Here is an 18279-nt window from a genome sequence, read left to right as displayed (position 1 = left end):
CCTTAAGAAGGAAGAATAGAAACAAACAATGACCGTTTAGGCGCTAAATACTGGAGTGTAACCCTCAGGAATGAGAGGCGCAAATTCCTTGTTGACAATATTCACGGATTTTGTATCCGGATCTGCGAAATCGCAGTATCTAAAGAATAACTAGGAGGAAATTCCCTTACCCCTTGTAATGCAACCACTCAATAATTCCTCCATTCACATTGTATGCTTTCACTCCCTGTTTTAACTCCTCTTTCACTATGGCAGCCGATCGTTCTCCAATTCGAGAAACGAAGAAAGTACGGATCGGAAGACCCTTCCATTCGGTATGACTGTGATAGTCTTCCTACAGATCAGTTCCAATCTACATCCATACAAGAGTGTGTGATCTAGAAATGTGACAAGAGTCAAATTCTTCTTGACTTCGGCAATCCACAATGTGAATGAGTTCGTTACTGCGTGTAAAAATGTCGTAGAACGTCCCCATATCCATTTGTTGGTCACTGGACAACGAAGTTTTGATGGTTTCTAGTTTCTTGTTGATAATCTCAAAGACTTGTTCCTTAGGGAATCTATACTTTCATTTGATTTTACAGAAGGATACCTTTCCATTGAAGTACTATACTGATAGAAGAATGAGAATACTTGATTATTTATTCTTGATAATTTTGGTTCTAGATGACGTTTAGAAGGTGACAACAGAGTCGAAAAAGGAGTATGATCACGTGAATCTAGAATTGACCAATAACCCTTCATGAACCGTTATTCTTGCATTAAGGAAATAGGAAGAGGATCTAGTTCGACTGTTTGGCTCGTTAAGGATAGGGAAACCAATCTACTTGTAGCGATGAAGAAATGCCATCTTTCATATTATCGAAGTATTTCAAAATCAACAGATGATATCTTTGAGATGGCTTACAGAGAAGTAGTATCGTTCTTTCTCTTTCAGTATAGGCTCGCCTATTAAAGTCTATTCATCATCTGAATGTGATTCAGTGTCTTGACTACTTCATTGATGGAAGCTACTTGTGTATGATTCTGGAATACATGCCTTCTGGCGATTTGGAAGACTTCATTGACTATTTCAAACGAAATGAACAGTAGAAATTTGGTCAGTGGATGATTCTAAGACTCATTCCTGAGAAAGTGATTCTGCAGATTTTGCGTGATTGTATGTATGGCCTGCAATGTCTGCACTCTCAGTCAGTTGTTCATCGAGATATCAAGCCACAGAACTTGTTTCTTCGTGATGGTAGAGTCAAGATTGGGGACCTTGGTGTAGCGGCTACCTTTACTGCTTCAACGGGTCAGCAGACTTGTACCGGTACTGTTCAATATATGGCACCAGAAATGATAAAAGGAGAACCATATGCTTTCTCTGCAGATATTTGGTCTCTTGGATGTGTAGCATATGAAATGATGTGGCGAAAGCCGTTGTTTAATAAGGGGTCCTATTCTGAACTGGTGACACAGATAATCGAGCAGAGGAATCCAGTTGTGGTTTCGTTTCCAGGAATTTATTCACAAAAACTTTGCGATGTTGTTTTGTCCATGCTGAATGTTTCGAAAGACGCTCGTCCATGTGATGAAGAGATTCTTACTGTGATTCAAGTTTTTGTGTTGAATCAGCGTAACTACTAGGGAAACTATGATCTGTTACGAGGATATGAAGAGCGGTTGTTCTTTGAAAATGCATTCAAATCAGTTGTGATACCTTCTATTCCACATCAGAATCCTCATAGTGGCATTCCTATTGAGTGTCAGGTAGACTTTGTTGCTGACACAACTAATATCTACCAATCTCTACTGAAACGCTTCCAGTCAGATGCTGAGTTTATTATTCGTAACAATAAGGGCCTATTAGCGATATACAGGTCACTCTACTCCAAATAAACATGTTTCTGAAAGCAAGCAATACACATAATACATTTCATACTTCTTTCTTTACAATTATTACTGGTTCTTTAGTGTTAGCTGTATCAGCAGCTTGAATAAATAGATGATAACGAACACAGAGATCACCAAAGGTATGATGCTTCCATTGCTATTCATTATTCCACTCAATTTACCCTTACCTTCTCATATGTCTGACTCCACACAAGTACCTCCTTCTCCTGACTTCGTCTAATCGGAACACCATCTCTTGAGAGAAATTCAAAAACAGACATATGAATTAGATCCTGGAAATGTTTCTCAATCGCTTTCCGAACAAAATCAAGTTTATCTGTCCGGGCATCAATTATCACAACACCAAACGGCTCCATAGAACCTACAACATGGAGAAGGACTTGATTATCACGTTGCTGGCCACGTCCTATGCGTTGAACCTGGCGACAGCCCATCGCAATTCCGGAATCATGTCGTAACATCGTATCATTCCGAGACACTGGAACATAATTATTTAGATCAATTGACTCCTGTTGATTAGGTTGGAGTTGGTTGGGATTGCCTTGATTGCCCATCTGGTTCACAGCAGGAGAATAACTTCCTGATTCGGACTTAGAATCATTCATACCCACCCCTTCGCCTTCGATCCCATAGTAACTCGAAGATCGAAATCTTGGATTGTCTGACTCCAAATTTTGTATTTGCTCCTGACAGGTTGGTAGTTCCATGTGAACTGATCTGTCTTGATAGGATTGAACGCGCTGAAGATGTCCTCGATTCACGGGAAGTGTTCGTACAGGGATATTTGAATTGATTTGTTTATAATTGGGGTTCATTTGCTGAACTGGCACTAAGCCTTGAGGTACTAGCGACATCAAAGGAGGTCTTGAGGCAATACGTTGTGAATAGTGTGCAGACGAAGATTGCATCTGAGAGCTAAACATAGAATTACCACCATTGTAGGCAGACGAATGATTCGGGAAGGATTGCCGATATGGAGGATTCATCACTTCTACCGAGTTGGAGTAGACAGGAATTTTATCCAGCATTGGTAATGACCCAGATGGGAGAGATTCCGGTCGTTGTAGAAATACGCCACGACCATTCATTGAAATATTGTCTTCGGATTTTCCTGTAGCTCGACCCCGTTTCCGTACAGTTTTTGCCGTTCCACCTCTCCGCTTGGTTGTTCCTCGTTCTTTGTCCTTGGAAACATCTCGTGGTACCTCGAGTTCACGGTGATTCGACTCAAACATGTCTTCGGACGTCAATGGAGGAATATCGGAGAGATCTCCAACTACACCTGTGCCAATCCCATCACCAATCACTGGAAATGGTTGCAAGTTAGGAGTCGTTGGAGTACTCTTTTCTGATGCAAAGAACACTTCAATAGATTTGTCGTTTTCGAGAATCCCATCATTACTGAATACTTCTGGTCCTTCAATAGATTGCATTCCATTACCTAGATTATACCCACTTCACCAACTATACTATCGAATATTGGAGGTACTTGTTTCCTATCGCCTGTTAATGCACTCATATGGTGAGAACTCAAGGAGGATTCGTCCTACAGTAAAAATGAGACGGATGTATATCCCACGGGAATATCAATATCTGTTATGAACAAACATTAAAACGATGCGAAAAAAGGATAAAACAGAAAAGAACTCCGACAACAGCTGGAAGAACAAATATTCCGGAGCCCAAACCACCTAGCTTCAAAGAATACATGGTTTCGACTTTCTCAATACTAGATTACATGCAATATCACATTCCTACTACAGTCCCTCCTCACGTTTGATTGGACTAATCAAAACCATTTGGTTGATTCGTTGACAATCTCCATCATCTAATAATGAAGATCTATTCTAATATAGATTCAACAACTCTACTCGATAGTCCCATCCGAAACAAGGCGATTCCCCAAAAACTCGGCTTCATCAACATGGAAGGTCATTGCTGTACGCTGAACTGAGGCATGTCTGCAATTCATGATAATAGTATTGTCACATAGATATAGTCGTTCCTATTGATGATTTGCTCTACTTGTTGGTACGATTGACCCGGCTAAAGAGAATACAGTGTTGCTAACATACATAAAATGATTATGAACCATACCCACATAGAGTACATTATCCAAGTCATACCCAATTTTGCTATCATATAAGCTATTGGAAGAAGATTGAAGTGATTGAACATTTTGACACTTCAGTATACTCTCCTTACAATCATGAAGACAGCAATTCTCAATCCGAACAGTCATAGAAGATGTAGCATAAATAGCACATTTGGAATGTCGAACATGGGATGTGAGAACTGATAACAGGCAGTTATTAGCACTTATTCCTCTAGAACAAAGATCGATTTCACAATTCTCGATTTCACAAAGAAACGGATCAGACGGGTTATCAATGCAAATCCCAATCGCACCACAATGAAGGATCGAACACGATTGAAAGATACTAGTTCCATGGCAAACCACACCAACATGAAAACGTTGGATTCTTACATCACTGAGTTGCTGACTATGATGAGTTGATTCAAACAGAATTCCTGCATTACCCAAATCCTCTTTCGATTCCAAAACAGAATGATGGATGGCAACAGGTCCTTCTTGGATATCAATTCCTGTATTGAACAACTGAGTAAAATAACAATTCTGAATAGAGAGAGAACCACTGCCGATTACCACTGAATTCAGTTTCTCGAGATACACATTATCCATTCTAGACAATTACAGTATCATAGTAGGCTTCACCTGACAGATGAAGTCTTACTTGTGATAAACCGCCAAAGATGAGGATGTTTCACTTCCAACTTCAGATCTGTCACAGATAAGTTACTATTGCATGCACTGATAATTGTAAAACTCCGTTCGACTCCTTCTGCCTCTTCAATGACATTTAATGGAGGATGACCATTTACACGAAAGAGAGAATTCGAGAAATGAACTCCACCTATATTTCAGTTCATTGTCTCAACTTTACTCGACTTTATATCAAAGATAATCGGATCATCTGAATCAATTACTACTTTCTCACCTTCTGTTGAGATCACAACATGCTTATTATGAATTGTAACAGGGCGAATGAACGAATTCTATAATGAAATACAATCCTAGAACCAACTCGTATAATAATTGTTGAATAATCAGTACAAGAATCAATTGCCCTCTGGAGAGTCGAAAATACCCATTTCCCGTCTTCTTGATTCTTATCATCGACATAAATAACTCTATCTATCAATTCAGATTTATTCAGTACTCTCTTCCAGCAGTCTCATTCCAATACTTGTTCACGAAAACCACCTCTTTTCGAATAGAAACTGGAGGTAAAAATGAGAACACATGAAAAAGTATATCGGCATTCACCTCAGCAAGACTGCAATCATCCATTCTATGAAGATGTGCCACTATCGTCTACTCATATATTGCCAATAACAATATCAGTAGGTGCCTCAATAGCTCAGTTGGTAGAGCATCCGCTTCGTAAGCGGCAGGTCGTGTGTTCGAATCCCACTTGGGGCTTTCTTTTTCCCTCCTATTCATCTCATCTAATCTTGTGTTACGTTTGTGCTTTGTCTATTTTTCTGCACTACGTTAGCTATTTGAATCCTATAATGCTGTCAACTCAAGACGATGACGGGGGTTCAATGGATTTCCGATCTAATGATATCAAAAATCAGAGAGCCTTAAGTTTGAATCGTGATATGGGTATGGATGATGAAATCGCTCGTTTCAAGGAGGATGAGACAAACGTATAGTATAGGGTATTTATTAATTTGATTAGGAAGAAGAGATTATATTGAGAGAAGTAATTTCGAAGATTCTTGGTGTGGAGTTGAGGGGCTCGCTATTATCGGAATTGAGTGATGGAATTGTATTGTGCAGATATCATGAATTAATTCATGTAGATATTATGTCGGTTATTTCGTCGACTTATACCAAATGGAGTGATAAAAGATCCTCATACATCAAGTAGGACTCTGTTGGATGTAAATGAAGTGCAGATTTAAATTTCTTACTGAAACATGAGAATATTTCCATGTTCACAAATGCATGTCGCTCCATAGGTATTCCAGATGTATTACTGATTACTCCGTCCTATTTTGAGAATGAGAATACCAGTCTCTTAGTTTCTGGATTATTCACATTTCTCGTTTGGGTATTGAATCTGTTGTTACATTAAGAGTATATGACGAATAGAGGTATTTCAAATCAATCCTCCAAGATATCTGTATCACAAATCATGTCACAAGCAGAGTCAGATGGTGTTGATAAGTGTGTTGATTATATGACTACTCATTTATGCCATCGAGAATCATCTTCAGATAACATTCAACAAGAGACAGTACAATTAGATGTATCTCCTCCAGAAGCACAACCAGAAGAGTTTCTTCAGATACAAACAGAACAACCCTATGAAGATATCCAGCCCAATCCACCTTTCTCATGCATCGAACATTCTCCTCATTCTGACACATCTCTTCAATATACCAATAGCCCTCAAGTATCAGAACAAGATCGCAAGAAGGAGTGGATGTTACGCCATGGTGTGGATCCAATCAGTCCTGTTTATGATAACAAAGCTCGGAAAACCGTGGTTGAGAAACGAATTGACAAGTTTCTCTCGGTTCTCTCAACAAGAGCTCATCTGGTTCCCGCTTCACATTCATCTCTTCTTCATGTTGAAGAATCTTCTTCAGTTGCTATTCCTGCTGGTGATCATGAGATTGACTATTTGGATTCAGAATCATCTTCACGTTCTATGGGGCATGCATTAGCACCACGAGCACATTATAAGTCTACAATCCAGCCTGAAGCAAAACGACGTGTGATTGGAGTTCCTTCTAAATTGCGTGTAAATCTGGAAAAGGCTCAGAGTATCGTTCGCCAACAAATGTTGAGCCCTCATGCTAATCCCAATGTCCGCTTTGTTGAACGAGTGGGACGTCCTCGGATGGTAGCAGGAGCTGTATGGCAACCCCGATATCTGGAAGGAGTAGATGAGAATGTGAGTGTGAGAGGAGAGACTGACTGATAGGGAAATATTGTTGTGCCTGCTATTCAAGTGAGGAGTCTGCCTATTCAGTGTGGACACTCTTCTAGTGTAACTCCTTCAACACAAAATGATGCTGCAATGGAAGAAGAAGAACCAGTAACACGAATGATCTTTTCAGAAGAAGACAGTTTATTGGATGATCAAAAAATTGTTCAAGAGGTCTTAGGTAATCATTCTGTGGAAGAGATGGAACATCGTTTGGATCAATCAATTCGTGATTCTCTACTTGTTAAGAAAGGATCTTTTGTTTCTTGATACTTATGTCACTCCCTTCTACCTTGAATCGATCAAGTCATCCACATAGATTTACACAAACATCAATTAAGTCACAGCTATATTTTCACTAAGGATTTCAATTATTCCTCGATTTCCATCAATACGTATCCTCATTCCACTTTTCACCTTCTTCATCAATCCCACTATCCCTACTACACATGGGATCCCTAGTTCCTTCGCCACAACACTCCCATGATTCAAAGGACATCCAATCTCAATGGCCACTCCTCCTGCAGGCACGAACAACGGTGTCCAACCAGGATCGGTCGCTCTGGCTATCAAGATATCACCCCGTCGAACAACAGTTGTGGCTGGATCCGTTGCCACTACAGCCACTCCCTCAACCACTCCAGGCGATGTAGGCATTCCTCTCATCATTGTAGGAGGTAAGTTCTTCAAACTCTCTCGCGTTTGGCGAGACAACAAACACATCTTACACTCAGGACCAACAATCAGACGAGGTAATTCATCCAATGATATCCGTTCTTGAGCTGCTCGACTAACCTGCACCATATCTCTGAAATCTTTCCCATCACTTCGACCCTCTTCCCACCACAACAAGTCTTCCAATTGAAGACAGAACACATCATTAGAATGATCGATCAAATCCAGGGATTCCAATTTCTCTCCCATTCGTTTCAATACATGATGAATCACATTGAAGATACGAATTAGTCCATATTTATGGTGTTCCCGATAACTGAGATAAATCGTAGCCACAGGTAACATGTGTTCAATCTTTCGTCTCGTCCTTGGTGACAACTTTACTCGCATCGTCTCCCATGCTGTTGTCCGCTGCTCAATACTGGTCTCTTCAGTCACAATTGGTTCGTTAGCCAGTTGGAATGCCATCCGTAATACTTCGATTGGAGTCTCTTCCCAACGAGGTGAACTCAGATCAATCTCACCATGGCATCGACAACCAAAGGCTTTCATGAATTCATGCCAGACTCTCTGAAATGTTTGGGAGATGGAGTCAGTTGCTGAGAGAGTGGTCTGAAGCCACAGCTGGACGGATTGTTGATCATTTGCTTCGACTGACTTCTATGAATAAATGCACTCAGACTAATCCTACTTGAAGGGTTTCATGAGATGGAAGTTGTAAGAGACTCTGACCTATAGCAATCAGAAGATCATTCTGCTGTTTCACAAGATTCTCTTTTGGATTGGACCACAATCGTTCTGCTTCTACTTCATCAATTCCTGCCTTTTTGAGAAGTCGTTTGATAGTTTGAACTGCTGACAGACAATAATTCAGCAATGGTTTGTAATCCATGAGAAAATGCAAAGGATCAAAAGGAACACAAAGAATATGAATTAGCTTCACGTTTGCAGGATCCTGATCGAGAACTGTCTGCATAGAGTCGGCCACAGAAATTAAAGCATCAAAACTCTTTTGGAGACGATCTCTAACTATTTCTGCAGACGGTTTCTCAAACTTTAGTTTTATATGTGATTTCAACAGAGGATAGAGTACCTGCTGATAAATACTCTTTTTCCCTTTCTTTGAGACAATATGGTCAAATTTCTTGTAATCATTCTTGTAGATTTCCTCAAATATGTTCACTACTTCTTCTTCGATCCCAGTTCGCCAAAATCCTATGTATTAAACTTCAAAGAGCGAAATAACGGAAAAGGAGTTTACGAACACACTTTGACTGTAAGATAGTAGCAACATTGATAAAGACATATCCATTTACATGAATCAGATATCGTTCACTCACTCCAGTGAGATATTTGATATACGAATATCCAGCGGGAGAAATAGGATCTGTCAACATTTGGAAATAACCCATATTTAGAAACACAGACCATTCATTATTATAGGGGTGAATCAGTGGGTTAATACCTAACTATGAGTCAAACTAAAGAAACCTACAATTAGGAATAGTCAGAAGATGAGTTATTGGACGAGCCTGAAGGATATACAATTCATTACAATAAATGGAAAACTCAATGTCCATAGGTTTTTGGTAATACTTCTCAATCTCTATCGCACTCCTCACAATGTGATCAATCTTCAAATGAATTACAATATCAATGCTTACTTGATCTGGAGTAAAGCTAGGCTTGCCTCCCTCTTCTTCTGAAAGGATAATCTTCGAAGTACCTTCTTTGGGATAGTTTGACTGCAATTTGAATTCCTGTTGATTGATAATGGCCTCCTCCACAAAGAAATCATAATCGCCGTAGGGCTTTCGAATAGTCCAATGATCCGAAACCACCATTCCACTCACAAGAGCTTCACCAATTCCTTGTACTCCATCCAGTGCCAAATGAGCGCGTGAACTTGTATGTGGATCAACAGTAAAAACAACACCTGCCACTTCAGAAGGAATCATTACTTGGACAATTACAGCAATTGATGTATCGAAAGCAGGAAAGCCATTTTTGACACGATACTCGATTGAACGACGCGTAAATAAGGATTTCCAACACTCTTTGACAGCATGACATACTGAGGAACAGTCACATTCTACATTCAATACAGTTTCATTCATTCCAGCAAAACTAGCATTATCCAGATCTTCAGCAACGCCACTTGATCGTACAGCCAATAGAGGGTGTGCAATTGGACTCTGATTCCGTAAGTCATGCAATCGGGTATTGATTTCGGCTACCAACTCTTCTTTCAACTCATGGTTGTCCACAAGATTACGGATATAGTCAATTGTATCATCTGAAATAGGCAAATCCTGCTGTGTAGAGAAGTCAAATCCGAGTTCTTGTCGGAACTCCCAAAATGCATCTTGTATTACAATGAATGCACTAGGAACTATAAAACCTCCTTGAGCCAAAACAAGGAGGTTGTATCCCTTTCCTCCAAGAGTTGATACCTTAACACAATCACCTCTCGAAGTTAGCTATTCTGTCAGCTATTCATTCAATTATTACTTCTACAGTATAACTCATTCAATGTATGGCAACTTATTTCCAACAAACAAGCTATTTCGAACTTTTCATATAGTTCTTCGTCCATTCCTTACGTCCTTGCTCCATTGCCTCTCCTTCCAAAATGGGTCGATTTGAAGCAATCAAAACACGATTCACATCCTTTGATTCCTCCATATACACATGCTTAAAGACTCCTTCAAACTGTTTCTTGAACACAGCATACATTGATAATGAACGTGTGCAAACATTATATACCACAACTCCTTCCTCTCCTACCACATGCTTAACACTCTGTAAGAACGCTTTCTATAACTCATTTCAATCTTTCATTTAGACCGTCAAGAAATCCATTGGAGGAAATGAGACATTTCCATGTGTATCCTTACTATCAATATCTACAAACAGATAGTCAACAGTCTCATTCTTCATTTCGAGATCTTTCACATATTTCACTCCATCACATGCAATTGTCTTGATGTGAGTGTCTAATTTAAAGTATTGATGAGCAATATCAATAATTGTATTGTCGATATCAACAGCTGTAATAGAAGCTTCAGGCAACTGAGTATGAAGGAATGAAGGAAGACATCCACCTCCTAATCCAAGTACCAACAATGAAGGAGAAGGAGTCAAAGGAGGACAATGAAGAAGTGCTGTTGCCATTAACTGATGAATTGAGAAGAATAAGGAACTACAATATAAACAAGTCTCATTTCATACTCAAATTCAAAAATCTTCTTCCTTTTCTTTGTTCCGACTATATGGTAACCTATCTCTGATTGAACAGCACGCAAATTGCTTGTAAATACCAACTGTCGTGTACCTCGTCTTTCTTCACTCTTCACATCTTGAATGACATATCCATCACCACAGGCTGTAGTTCCAGAAGCAATCTCGCAACTAATAGGAAGAATCACATTTCAATGTTACGCTTGTGAAACTTCTGCTGGAGGTGAATATATTGTAATTGTGGGTTTACCATTGACTGGAACCATACACGATAGAATTGAAGAACAATCTTTCTTCACTTCCTCATCAGAGATCGATCGATTCTTCATTCCATTCATACGTGTTATTACAATCATTCGATCACTTGGAATACTCTCCAACAACTGATGAATGCTTACTGCTGTAGTGAAGGTCAGGGACTGTTCATTGCCAACAGGAACAACAAGAGCACACGTAACTGGCTGTTGCTTGTTTGAACACGGATGATCCCAGATATCAAAACGGTACTTATTCTGGATGTCAAAATATCCTTCGATTTTTACCATGTGTTCACTATCAGTACCCAAGGAGAGAGTCATGGAAAGAACACTTGAAGATGAAGAGACAGCAATAGTTCTTAAAGCATTTCGTCCTAAGAAATAGTGTCTCGTTTCTGTCATCACCGAAGCAAATGCATCTGGAGACGAGACATCAGGAATTTGTCCAGAAGTGAAATCCGATGTATCACGTCTAGAAGTCAGTCTTAACACGAATCCCAACAGAAAACCATCCGTAGTACCGAAATGGAAACAGAAATGTTTCTTTGTCTCCGCTTTGGCAGTCACATAGAGGAAGAGAGGGTTGGTTAGAAGAGTATTTACAGGCTGAGGAAGGAGATAAACGTCAGTGGAAAACGAATGAAAAACAGCTGTGCGATTATTACACTACTCTAATGAATACTATGGAAAAGACGACAAATGAAATCCTGAGACATGGATACTGTGATAAGATAACCACTAGGACGAAGAACGCGAATTGTCTCTTTCAGGTATTGAGTGGCATCCGATTTGCATTTTTCATTATCTTCTGCATAAATAGCATCTAAGCATGCCTAATATAAGAGTCTTTCAGAGACTATCTACCTTATCAATAACCACATCAAACTCCTCATCAGCAAACGTCATGTTAGTTGCATCCATGACTTGATAAATCAACGTCTTTCTTCCTCCCTTTCTTTTGTTCATCGTTGCAATGACTGACTCACTGTAATCAACACACAAAACATTATGATAGCCATGGTCATATCTAACTATAATACATATTTGTGATTCCAACAGTTTTTCGCCGAGTGTACTATTACCACATCCAACCATTAGAATTCTGTCTGACTTCTTGATGTACTGTGCAAAGTACGTTTGGAAATCATCATATTTGCCATACCAATCATAATTGGCTTTGTATTTCTGAAATGCATCTTCCCAGAACTCCTTCTTGTTGTAATCTTCGATGTTTTGGGGATTCAAATACTGTTCCATCTTCTTCTGAAAACCAAAGGAGTCATTCCACGGTTCTTCAACAGTTTTGGCGGAGTTTCGAATTCCTATTGTGTGCTATTCGTTTGATTCGATGGCCATATCTCACTCAAGAAGTCGTTCATCGTCATGTATAGCTCAGATTCCATTTAGTGAAATCTAGATAGTGGATCCCGAAGCAGATCGTTATCTACAGATAGAAACTCGGGGTATTGCAGTTTCCTTGTCTGTTTAATCATCTAGAAGCAAAAATCGAAGTGGCAATCGTGATAGAAGAGATAATGGCAAGTATGATTATTTCTGCATTTATTGAGTGATAGATCAGTCGAAAAACCTATTACAGGCAAGAAGATTGTAGTAAAGAATCTCTCTCCGTACTATTAGCTGTGAAACGTGAGTTGGTTAGGAATGTCAACGAAGAGCATCTGAAGGAGATTTTCAACTGCTTTGGGCATGTCCAAGAAGTATCGATTGAGTATCGTCCAAATACTCATCTTTCAAAGGGGATAGCTATTCTAACTATGGAATCCGAAGAGGATGCAAAGAAATGTGTTGATGGAATGAACAAGGGATTCATTGATGGTGTGTTTGTCTTGTAGTGTTGATGTTTAGGACTCTCTGTCATTGTAGAAATATATGCTGAGTCTGAAATCAAATAATAGTTTATTTGTAGGCCTGTACGTGCTGCGGCTCCTAAGAAACCTCTTCTTCGTCGTAAGAGTCCTGAGCGCAGACGTTCCAGTTCACTCAGTTCCAGTCGCTCTCGTTCTCGCTCTCGTTCCAGTCGCTCCCGTTCCAGACGTTCTCATTCCCGTTCTCGTTCATCACGGAGTTACAGCTCTTATAGTCGGAGCTATAGTCCTTCGCGTAGTTACAGTCGCTCGCGAAGCTATAGTGGTTCTCGCAGTTACAGCCCTTCCCGTAGTTATAGTCGATCGAGTCGTTCTCGTTCCCATTCAAACTCCTATCGTCGAAGAAGATCGATTGTTTGTTTCAGCAATCATGTCACACCAACAAACAGAATAATTCAATTAAACATCATCATCCGATGAAACCTCCTTAGTCTTACGATGTCTTCTATGCTTCTTAGGAGCCTCCTCTTCGGAAGACTCTTCCTTAGGAGCAGAAGCAATAGGAGCCTCACCATCACTAACATCCGAACCAGAAGAAGCATCACCATCCAACATACCCTTCTCCTCACCACTCACCAAGGACTTGCAGTGCATACCAAAGATGAAAAGCCAGACAGTAAAGACCAGTTGGAACACATAGTAAGTGAAGTTTGACTTGTCATCGAAGAAGCCAAAGTTAATAACCTTCAAGAATTCCATGACAGTGTTCAGAACTCCACAGAAAACAGTAGCCCAACCAACAATTTGCCATGTACCACCAATAGCCTGAACCTCATGATCGTAAATGCAAGTAAGATACACTCCAAAAGCCAACACAGCATCACGAAGGAAGGTAACCCAAGTTAACGAACTATTCAGAATACCGGCTCCCATGATGAATGAAGGATAAGGATCAATTTTCTTATCAGTGTTAGGTCTGAAAATAGTAGAAATGATTCCAGAGGAAGAACGGACACCCACCTTAAAGGCAGAATCCATAATCTCCATTACAGTTCCCAGAAGCAAGCAATCACGCATCATGCCTGCTCCTTCGAATCCACTAAACAAATCTTCCATAGCCTATACATGACAATTCCAACCCAACAGATACAAAGAAGGGAAGGCAGGTAACAAGACCGAAAAGCATAACTACAAGTCAGTCTAGATTCCAAGTCCTACCAATCAAATGCGATACCTGGTTCCAGAAAGCAGAGCTAGCCCTTCTTCCAAGAATATACGCAGTACATGTGCTATCGAAAGCCTACATTCAACTCTAACTCTTTTTCCTACCTTAATCTTTTCGTCGCTGCATAAGGTTGAATCAAAACCTCCGTAGACATAATTGTTAATCAATTCACGTAGGAAAGAAGCAATGAGAACACCAACCGATCTAGAACTCAAATCTAAATGCTGACACCAACCCCCATTCGGCGCAAATGGACGACACCTTATAGACTGCATTGGGATCACTTGGGTAGATATACTGCAAAAAGCCAGCCATCCTATCACCATCACAAGAAAACAAATAATATTACTGATTTACAAGAAATACCAGGAAAATGTAAACACTTCTGAGCTGAATAGAGCACACAAAACACACAATCCGACGCACAACGAATTCAATACCCAATTAAAGCTTTCATCTGGGGTCAACGACATACACTGAAGTTGATTGTGCTCTCTTTGGATTAATTGTGTTAATTCGTATCCTCACTATTCGTAAACACTGTGTTCTAGGTAAATCGACTTATTCTAGTTGTTTTGTAAGACACTGAAATAGAAACACAGATCCTTTGTTGTTCAGGTTTCTTGTCATCGGTCAGCAGATTATTGTTTATCGTCTTTCTGAATGACAATGAACCTCACTTTGGTGGTTTTCCTCTTCTTGTTCTCTAACTACCTATATAGACCCATTCAATAGGAAATAAGCCGGGTTCAATGCTTTGTTGGATATCAATAGGATTCCCACGGGAATTTTACAATTCCTTTTTGATACTTATTCTCCGTTCGTATCGATTCTATGAAGGTTAAGTCGAAGTCAAAGGAAAAGAAGAGCAAACGCATTGAGGAGGAGAAATTAAGCCTTGCTGTGTTCTCACCAGAGCGAAAGCTACAAAGAAAGCGGTCTCTGGGATCTGATGAGACTATTCAACTCAATCGAGATGTGAAATCGATCAACAAGAAGATGGAGAGAGATGGTGAAGTGATGTTTTTTGAACGTTTACCTCAGAAGATTCTAGAGCTCACGGAGTATATGAAAGTGGATTTTGTTGTTGTCAATTTCTTGTAGACACAACCGTTCCTCAAACTACCGTTTTCGGAGATACAACAGAATCTTTCTGTTGACAAGTACGTATTGGCCTATCAAGCGGAGCGGAAAGAAGAGGAACTGAAGCGTTTTGTTCTGGCCACACATGTTTCCTTTGAAGATTGGAGGAAAAAGCAAAAGCATCTCTCTCTGGCTGAGGATGTTCCAAGCAAGGATCATGAAAAGGAGACTCATTCGAGCAGTAAATCGGACTCTATGAAGTCTCCAAAGAAGGAGAAGTCCAAGCAGCCTATTCCATTCCCACAGGAGTGTACTATTCCTATCAATCCAGTATTTATGTTTCTGGTGTTTGATTTGTAGCATTTAGTGGATATACTTGAATTCATGAAGAAAGAAGTTCGCGAATGTGTGATACTCTGCAGTTCCATCAAAATGTGGATTACTTTGAAAATCCCGAGAATGGAAGATGGGAATGACTTTGGAGTTGCGATTCAAGAGGAGTGTGTTGATACCATCTCTGAGATAGAGGAAGAGGCTTACAACATTCTCGATATGATTTCGACGTATCATTCAACTCGAGGTAATTACATTGTGCAGGTGTGTGATGTGCTTGGATGTGAATTCTAGATGGCAGCAAATCCTTCAATTATGGACTATGCTTCATGCATATCACAGGTAGATGAGACCCAGTTCTTCAACATCAAATTATCGTTGCAGAGTCTACGGAATGATTACGCTTTATTGTATGATTTGGTGACGAAGAACTTGGAAAAGCTTCAGGCCCCCGCTCCTCATACAGATTCGTCTTTGTCTCTCTATTAGTTCTTTTAGTGGAACTGTTTGTTTTTAGAAGTGTCATTTTCTTTCTGGTGATGGCCCATTCCCGTCGTATTCATTATGTCTTTTATTTCTTTATTTTTGCTGTTGTCTTTTCCTTGTATATGTGGTTTGTTCGTATCACATAGATTATATGTAAATTTCTATCTTGTATGGTCTAATATATGGAGTCTCGTATTTGTTGACTAGTGAGATAAAGGATAGAAGACTGTTCTTCCTCGATTCACCTTGTCTAGTGATGTTTCGTATCTAGGCAATGGACACAAAGATGTAAGAGGTGTATCGGACCGATATAAAAGGTCTACAGATGAAGAAATCGGTACATCTATGGAACAGTTGAATTCGCTTCAAGTTGTAACAAAACATCAACATCAAGTACACCACGGAGGTAATTCTTTTAACACAATTACTGGATCACCAACTGCCATTCCTACTGTTTCACAGACCGAGACTCCATCAGAAGAATCTACAGGGTCGATTCAGGAGACTATAGCTCCGCCTGCAGAGGCTTTTCTAAGACCCATTATACAAACTGAGCCTCAGCCTGTGATAGTGTCTAGGGAACCAACTCAACAGACCGAAACTCCTTCCACGAGCATTCCAACTAAAGCAAATCAACAGATGAAGAAGGAGATTGTTACAGTGAATAGGGCTAAATCGTTGGTACACGCGCCAATGAGCCGACCTCGCATCACTACCTACCGCACTTCCAATCATTACATGTTAGAACCAGGAGTGATTCTTCCTCATTCGGGGCCTTCCACAGTGATTATCAAGTCTCCTATATTGTTTCCTACGCCTCAATTCTCACGTACTGAAGGTGAGGATGTGACGTTTACAAGCCAGGGAACGTAAGGTTGATTGCATTACATGATGTTCAGACCTATTCGTTTTTATTATCTGCCTTACTTATTAGATAAGTGGTCTGGGTAACGATACAATAAGATTGATGATTCTAGTCCTATGTCCATCGCTATGTTTATAGTAGCAGATGAACTGGATGAATTTCGAAAGAAGTTGTCGGCAAGTGATTTTGATAAGCGTTTATCAATTGTTGAGTATATTGCTTCTGATAATTCCACTTATCCGATTAACAAACTACGTAACATTGCCATTGCAAACACAAAAACAAATCATTTCTGGTTAACAGATATGGATCTTTGGCCTTCAGGTTCTATAAATGTGTATCATTAAGATTAGATGGACTGTATGAAGCCATTATTTCCCTTCCAAAGAGGTATTTAGAGGATCCAAAACTGGCTATTATTGTACCAGCTTTTGAGATTCATCAAACGAAATGTGTACAATTTGAGTCATGTACACAAGGGTTTGATTTATCGTATCACATGATTTCTAGAGCAATTCGTCGATTCCCTGGAACGAAACTGAAGTTGCTACAGTGTATCCGTTCACGTCGCTGCAGCCGCTTTCGTCCATATGATCAACTTCATGACTATTTTTTTGCTAAGTGGTATTCTGCAAATTATCGTGAATTGTTGACTCCTGTGACATGTTTTAAGGGATTTACACAAGAACCGTATGTCGTAGTTCGGAAATCTCCTAGCCTTCCTTCGTTCGATGAGCGATTTGTAAATTATGCTTTCAACAAGGTGCAATGGATTGAACACTTACGATATCGAGGTTATCAGTTCTCTGTAATGACATATGGATTTGGAGTTGATATGCCACATCCTCAGTAGGATTAGAAGGTGAAATTGAATGTAGTTCATCATTACGGAAACGATTCATGGAATATCGGAAAGCGACCAATGGATCGCTTAATGGGGATTTGTTCAGTCGTTTTAAAGAGGAACTAGTGAATAACGAAACAGATTTGAGTGTTGTAAAGTTTTGTATTCCTAAATCGAAAAAGAAGTCATATTATGTTTGTATCGAACAACAAATATAGTAGTTGCTATACGGTTACAGACTCAACACCATGTGAATTAGGAGTAGACTTAATTGGTAAGGTTCTAAACCTTCTCACGCGCTTCCTTCTATATATACAACAACAGACAATAATAACGATGATAACCAGAATAACTACAATCAGAATAACAATGAGAATTAGATTAATATTGGTTTCCTCTGGTGGAGCTTGTGAAGGCTCAGTGCAGCCATCATCACTTTCACGATCAATAATCTCAATACCATCAATTTTCAAATCAGAAGCAGAAGAACCAATAGTGAAATCAAGATATCCCTCACTTCCATCT

At 39.7% G+C, this 18279-nt stretch overlaps 9 protein-coding genes across 9 annotated transcripts; 5 read left to right on the top strand and 4 right to left on the bottom strand.

Annotated features, from left to right (window-relative positions):
• Positions 1–36: 36 nt before the first annotated feature.
• JH06_2149 (hypothetical protein) lies at positions 37–600 on the bottom strand (the record flags this gene model as incomplete). The annotated part of the gene is given in 4 exon segments (XM_014672876.1): positions 37–139; positions 171–334; positions 365–565; positions 583–600. The coding sequence occupies 4 exon segments, from the start codon at positions 598–600 to the stop codon at positions 37–39; spliced, it is 486 nt and encodes a 161-aa protein (XP_014528362.1).
• A 235-nt stretch (positions 601–835) lies between these two features.
• On the top strand, positions 836–1629 carry JH06_2148 (protein kinase; the record flags this gene model as incomplete). The annotated part of the gene is made up of 3 exons (XM_014672875.1): positions 836–913; positions 943–1088; positions 1119–1629. 3 exons carry the CDS (start codon positions 836–838, stop codon positions 1627–1629), a joined length of 735 nt encoding a protein of 244 aa, XP_014528361.1.
• A 2972-nt stretch (positions 1630–4601) lies between these two features.
• Positions 4602–5269, bottom strand: JH06_2147 (hypothetical protein; the record flags this gene model as incomplete). Its single annotated transcript, XM_014672874.1, has 5 exons — positions 4602–4651; positions 4719–4832; positions 4863–4974; positions 5004–5109; positions 5139–5269. The coding sequence occupies 5 exons, from the start codon at positions 5267–5269 to the stop codon at positions 4602–4604; spliced, it is 513 nt and encodes a 170-aa protein (XP_014528360.1).
• Positions 5270–5493: 224 nt separating this feature from the next.
• Positions 5494–7190, top strand: JH06_2146 (hypothetical protein; the record flags this gene model as incomplete). The annotated part of the gene is made up of 6 exons (XM_014672873.1): positions 5494–5631; positions 5664–5753; positions 5788–5851; positions 5884–6049; positions 6080–6887; positions 6918–7190. 6 exons carry the CDS (start codon positions 5494–5496, stop codon positions 7188–7190), a joined length of 1539 nt encoding a protein of 512 aa, XP_014528359.1.
• Positions 7191–7256: 66 nt separating this feature from the next.
• On the bottom strand, positions 7257–12187 carry JH06_2145 (phosphoenolpyruvate synthase; the record flags this gene model as incomplete). Its single annotated transcript, XM_014672872.1, has 12 exons — positions 7257–8255; positions 8287–8810; positions 8842–9060; positions 9091–10062; positions 10169–10412; positions 10443–10797; positions 10827–11006; positions 11037–11564; positions 11595–11742; positions 11775–11925; positions 11957–12119; positions 12150–12187. 12 exons carry the CDS (start codon positions 12185–12187, stop codon positions 7257–7259), a joined length of 4521 nt encoding a protein of 1506 aa, XP_014528358.1.
• A 680-nt stretch (positions 12188–12867) lies between these two features.
• Positions 12868–13372, top strand: JH06_2144 (hypothetical protein; the record flags this gene model as incomplete). The annotated part of the gene is given in 4 exon segments (XM_014672871.1): positions 12868–12930; positions 12959–12972; positions 13020–13267; positions 13278–13372. 4 exon segments carry the CDS (start codon positions 12868–12870, stop codon positions 13370–13372), a joined length of 420 nt encoding a protein of 139 aa, XP_014528357.1.
• A 5-nt stretch (positions 13373–13377) lies between these two features.
• Positions 13378–14458, bottom strand: JH06_2143 (hypothetical protein; the record flags this gene model as incomplete). The annotated part of the gene is made up of 5 exons (XM_014672870.1): positions 13378–14027; positions 14058–14106; positions 14153–14218; positions 14248–14347; positions 14379–14458. The coding sequence occupies 5 exons, from the start codon at positions 14456–14458 to the stop codon at positions 13378–13380; spliced, it is 945 nt and encodes a 314-aa protein (XP_014528356.1).
• A 519-nt stretch (positions 14459–14977) lies between these two features.
• On the top strand, positions 14978–16048 carry JH06_2142 (proteasome activator complex subunit; the record flags this gene model as incomplete). Its single annotated transcript, XM_014672869.1, has 4 exons — positions 14978–15217; positions 15248–15556; positions 15587–15823; positions 15854–16048. The coding sequence occupies 4 exons, from the start codon at positions 14978–14980 to the stop codon at positions 16046–16048; spliced, it is 981 nt and encodes a 326-aa protein (XP_014528355.1).
• A 978-nt stretch (positions 16049–17026) lies between these two features.
• On the top strand, positions 17027–17972 carry JH06_2141 (hypothetical protein; the record flags this gene model as incomplete). The annotated part of the gene is made up of 4 exons (XM_014672868.1): positions 17027–17234; positions 17264–17390; positions 17421–17759; positions 17789–17972. The coding sequence occupies 4 exons, from the start codon at positions 17027–17029 to the stop codon at positions 17970–17972; spliced, it is 858 nt and encodes a 285-aa protein (XP_014528354.1).
• Between the last annotated feature and the right edge of the window lie 307 nt (positions 17973–18279).

Source organism: Blastocystis sp. subtype 4, assembly GCF_000743755.1.
Source record: "Blastocystis sp. subtype 4 strain WR1 chromosome Unknown seqid_0069, whole genome shotgun sequence".
Lineage (NCBI taxonomy): Eukaryota > Bigyra > Opalinata > Blastocystidae > Blastocystis > Blastocystis sp. subtype 4.
The sequence above is the reverse complement of the archived record's forward strand: the minus strand, read 5'-3'. Positions and strand labels throughout refer to the sequence as shown.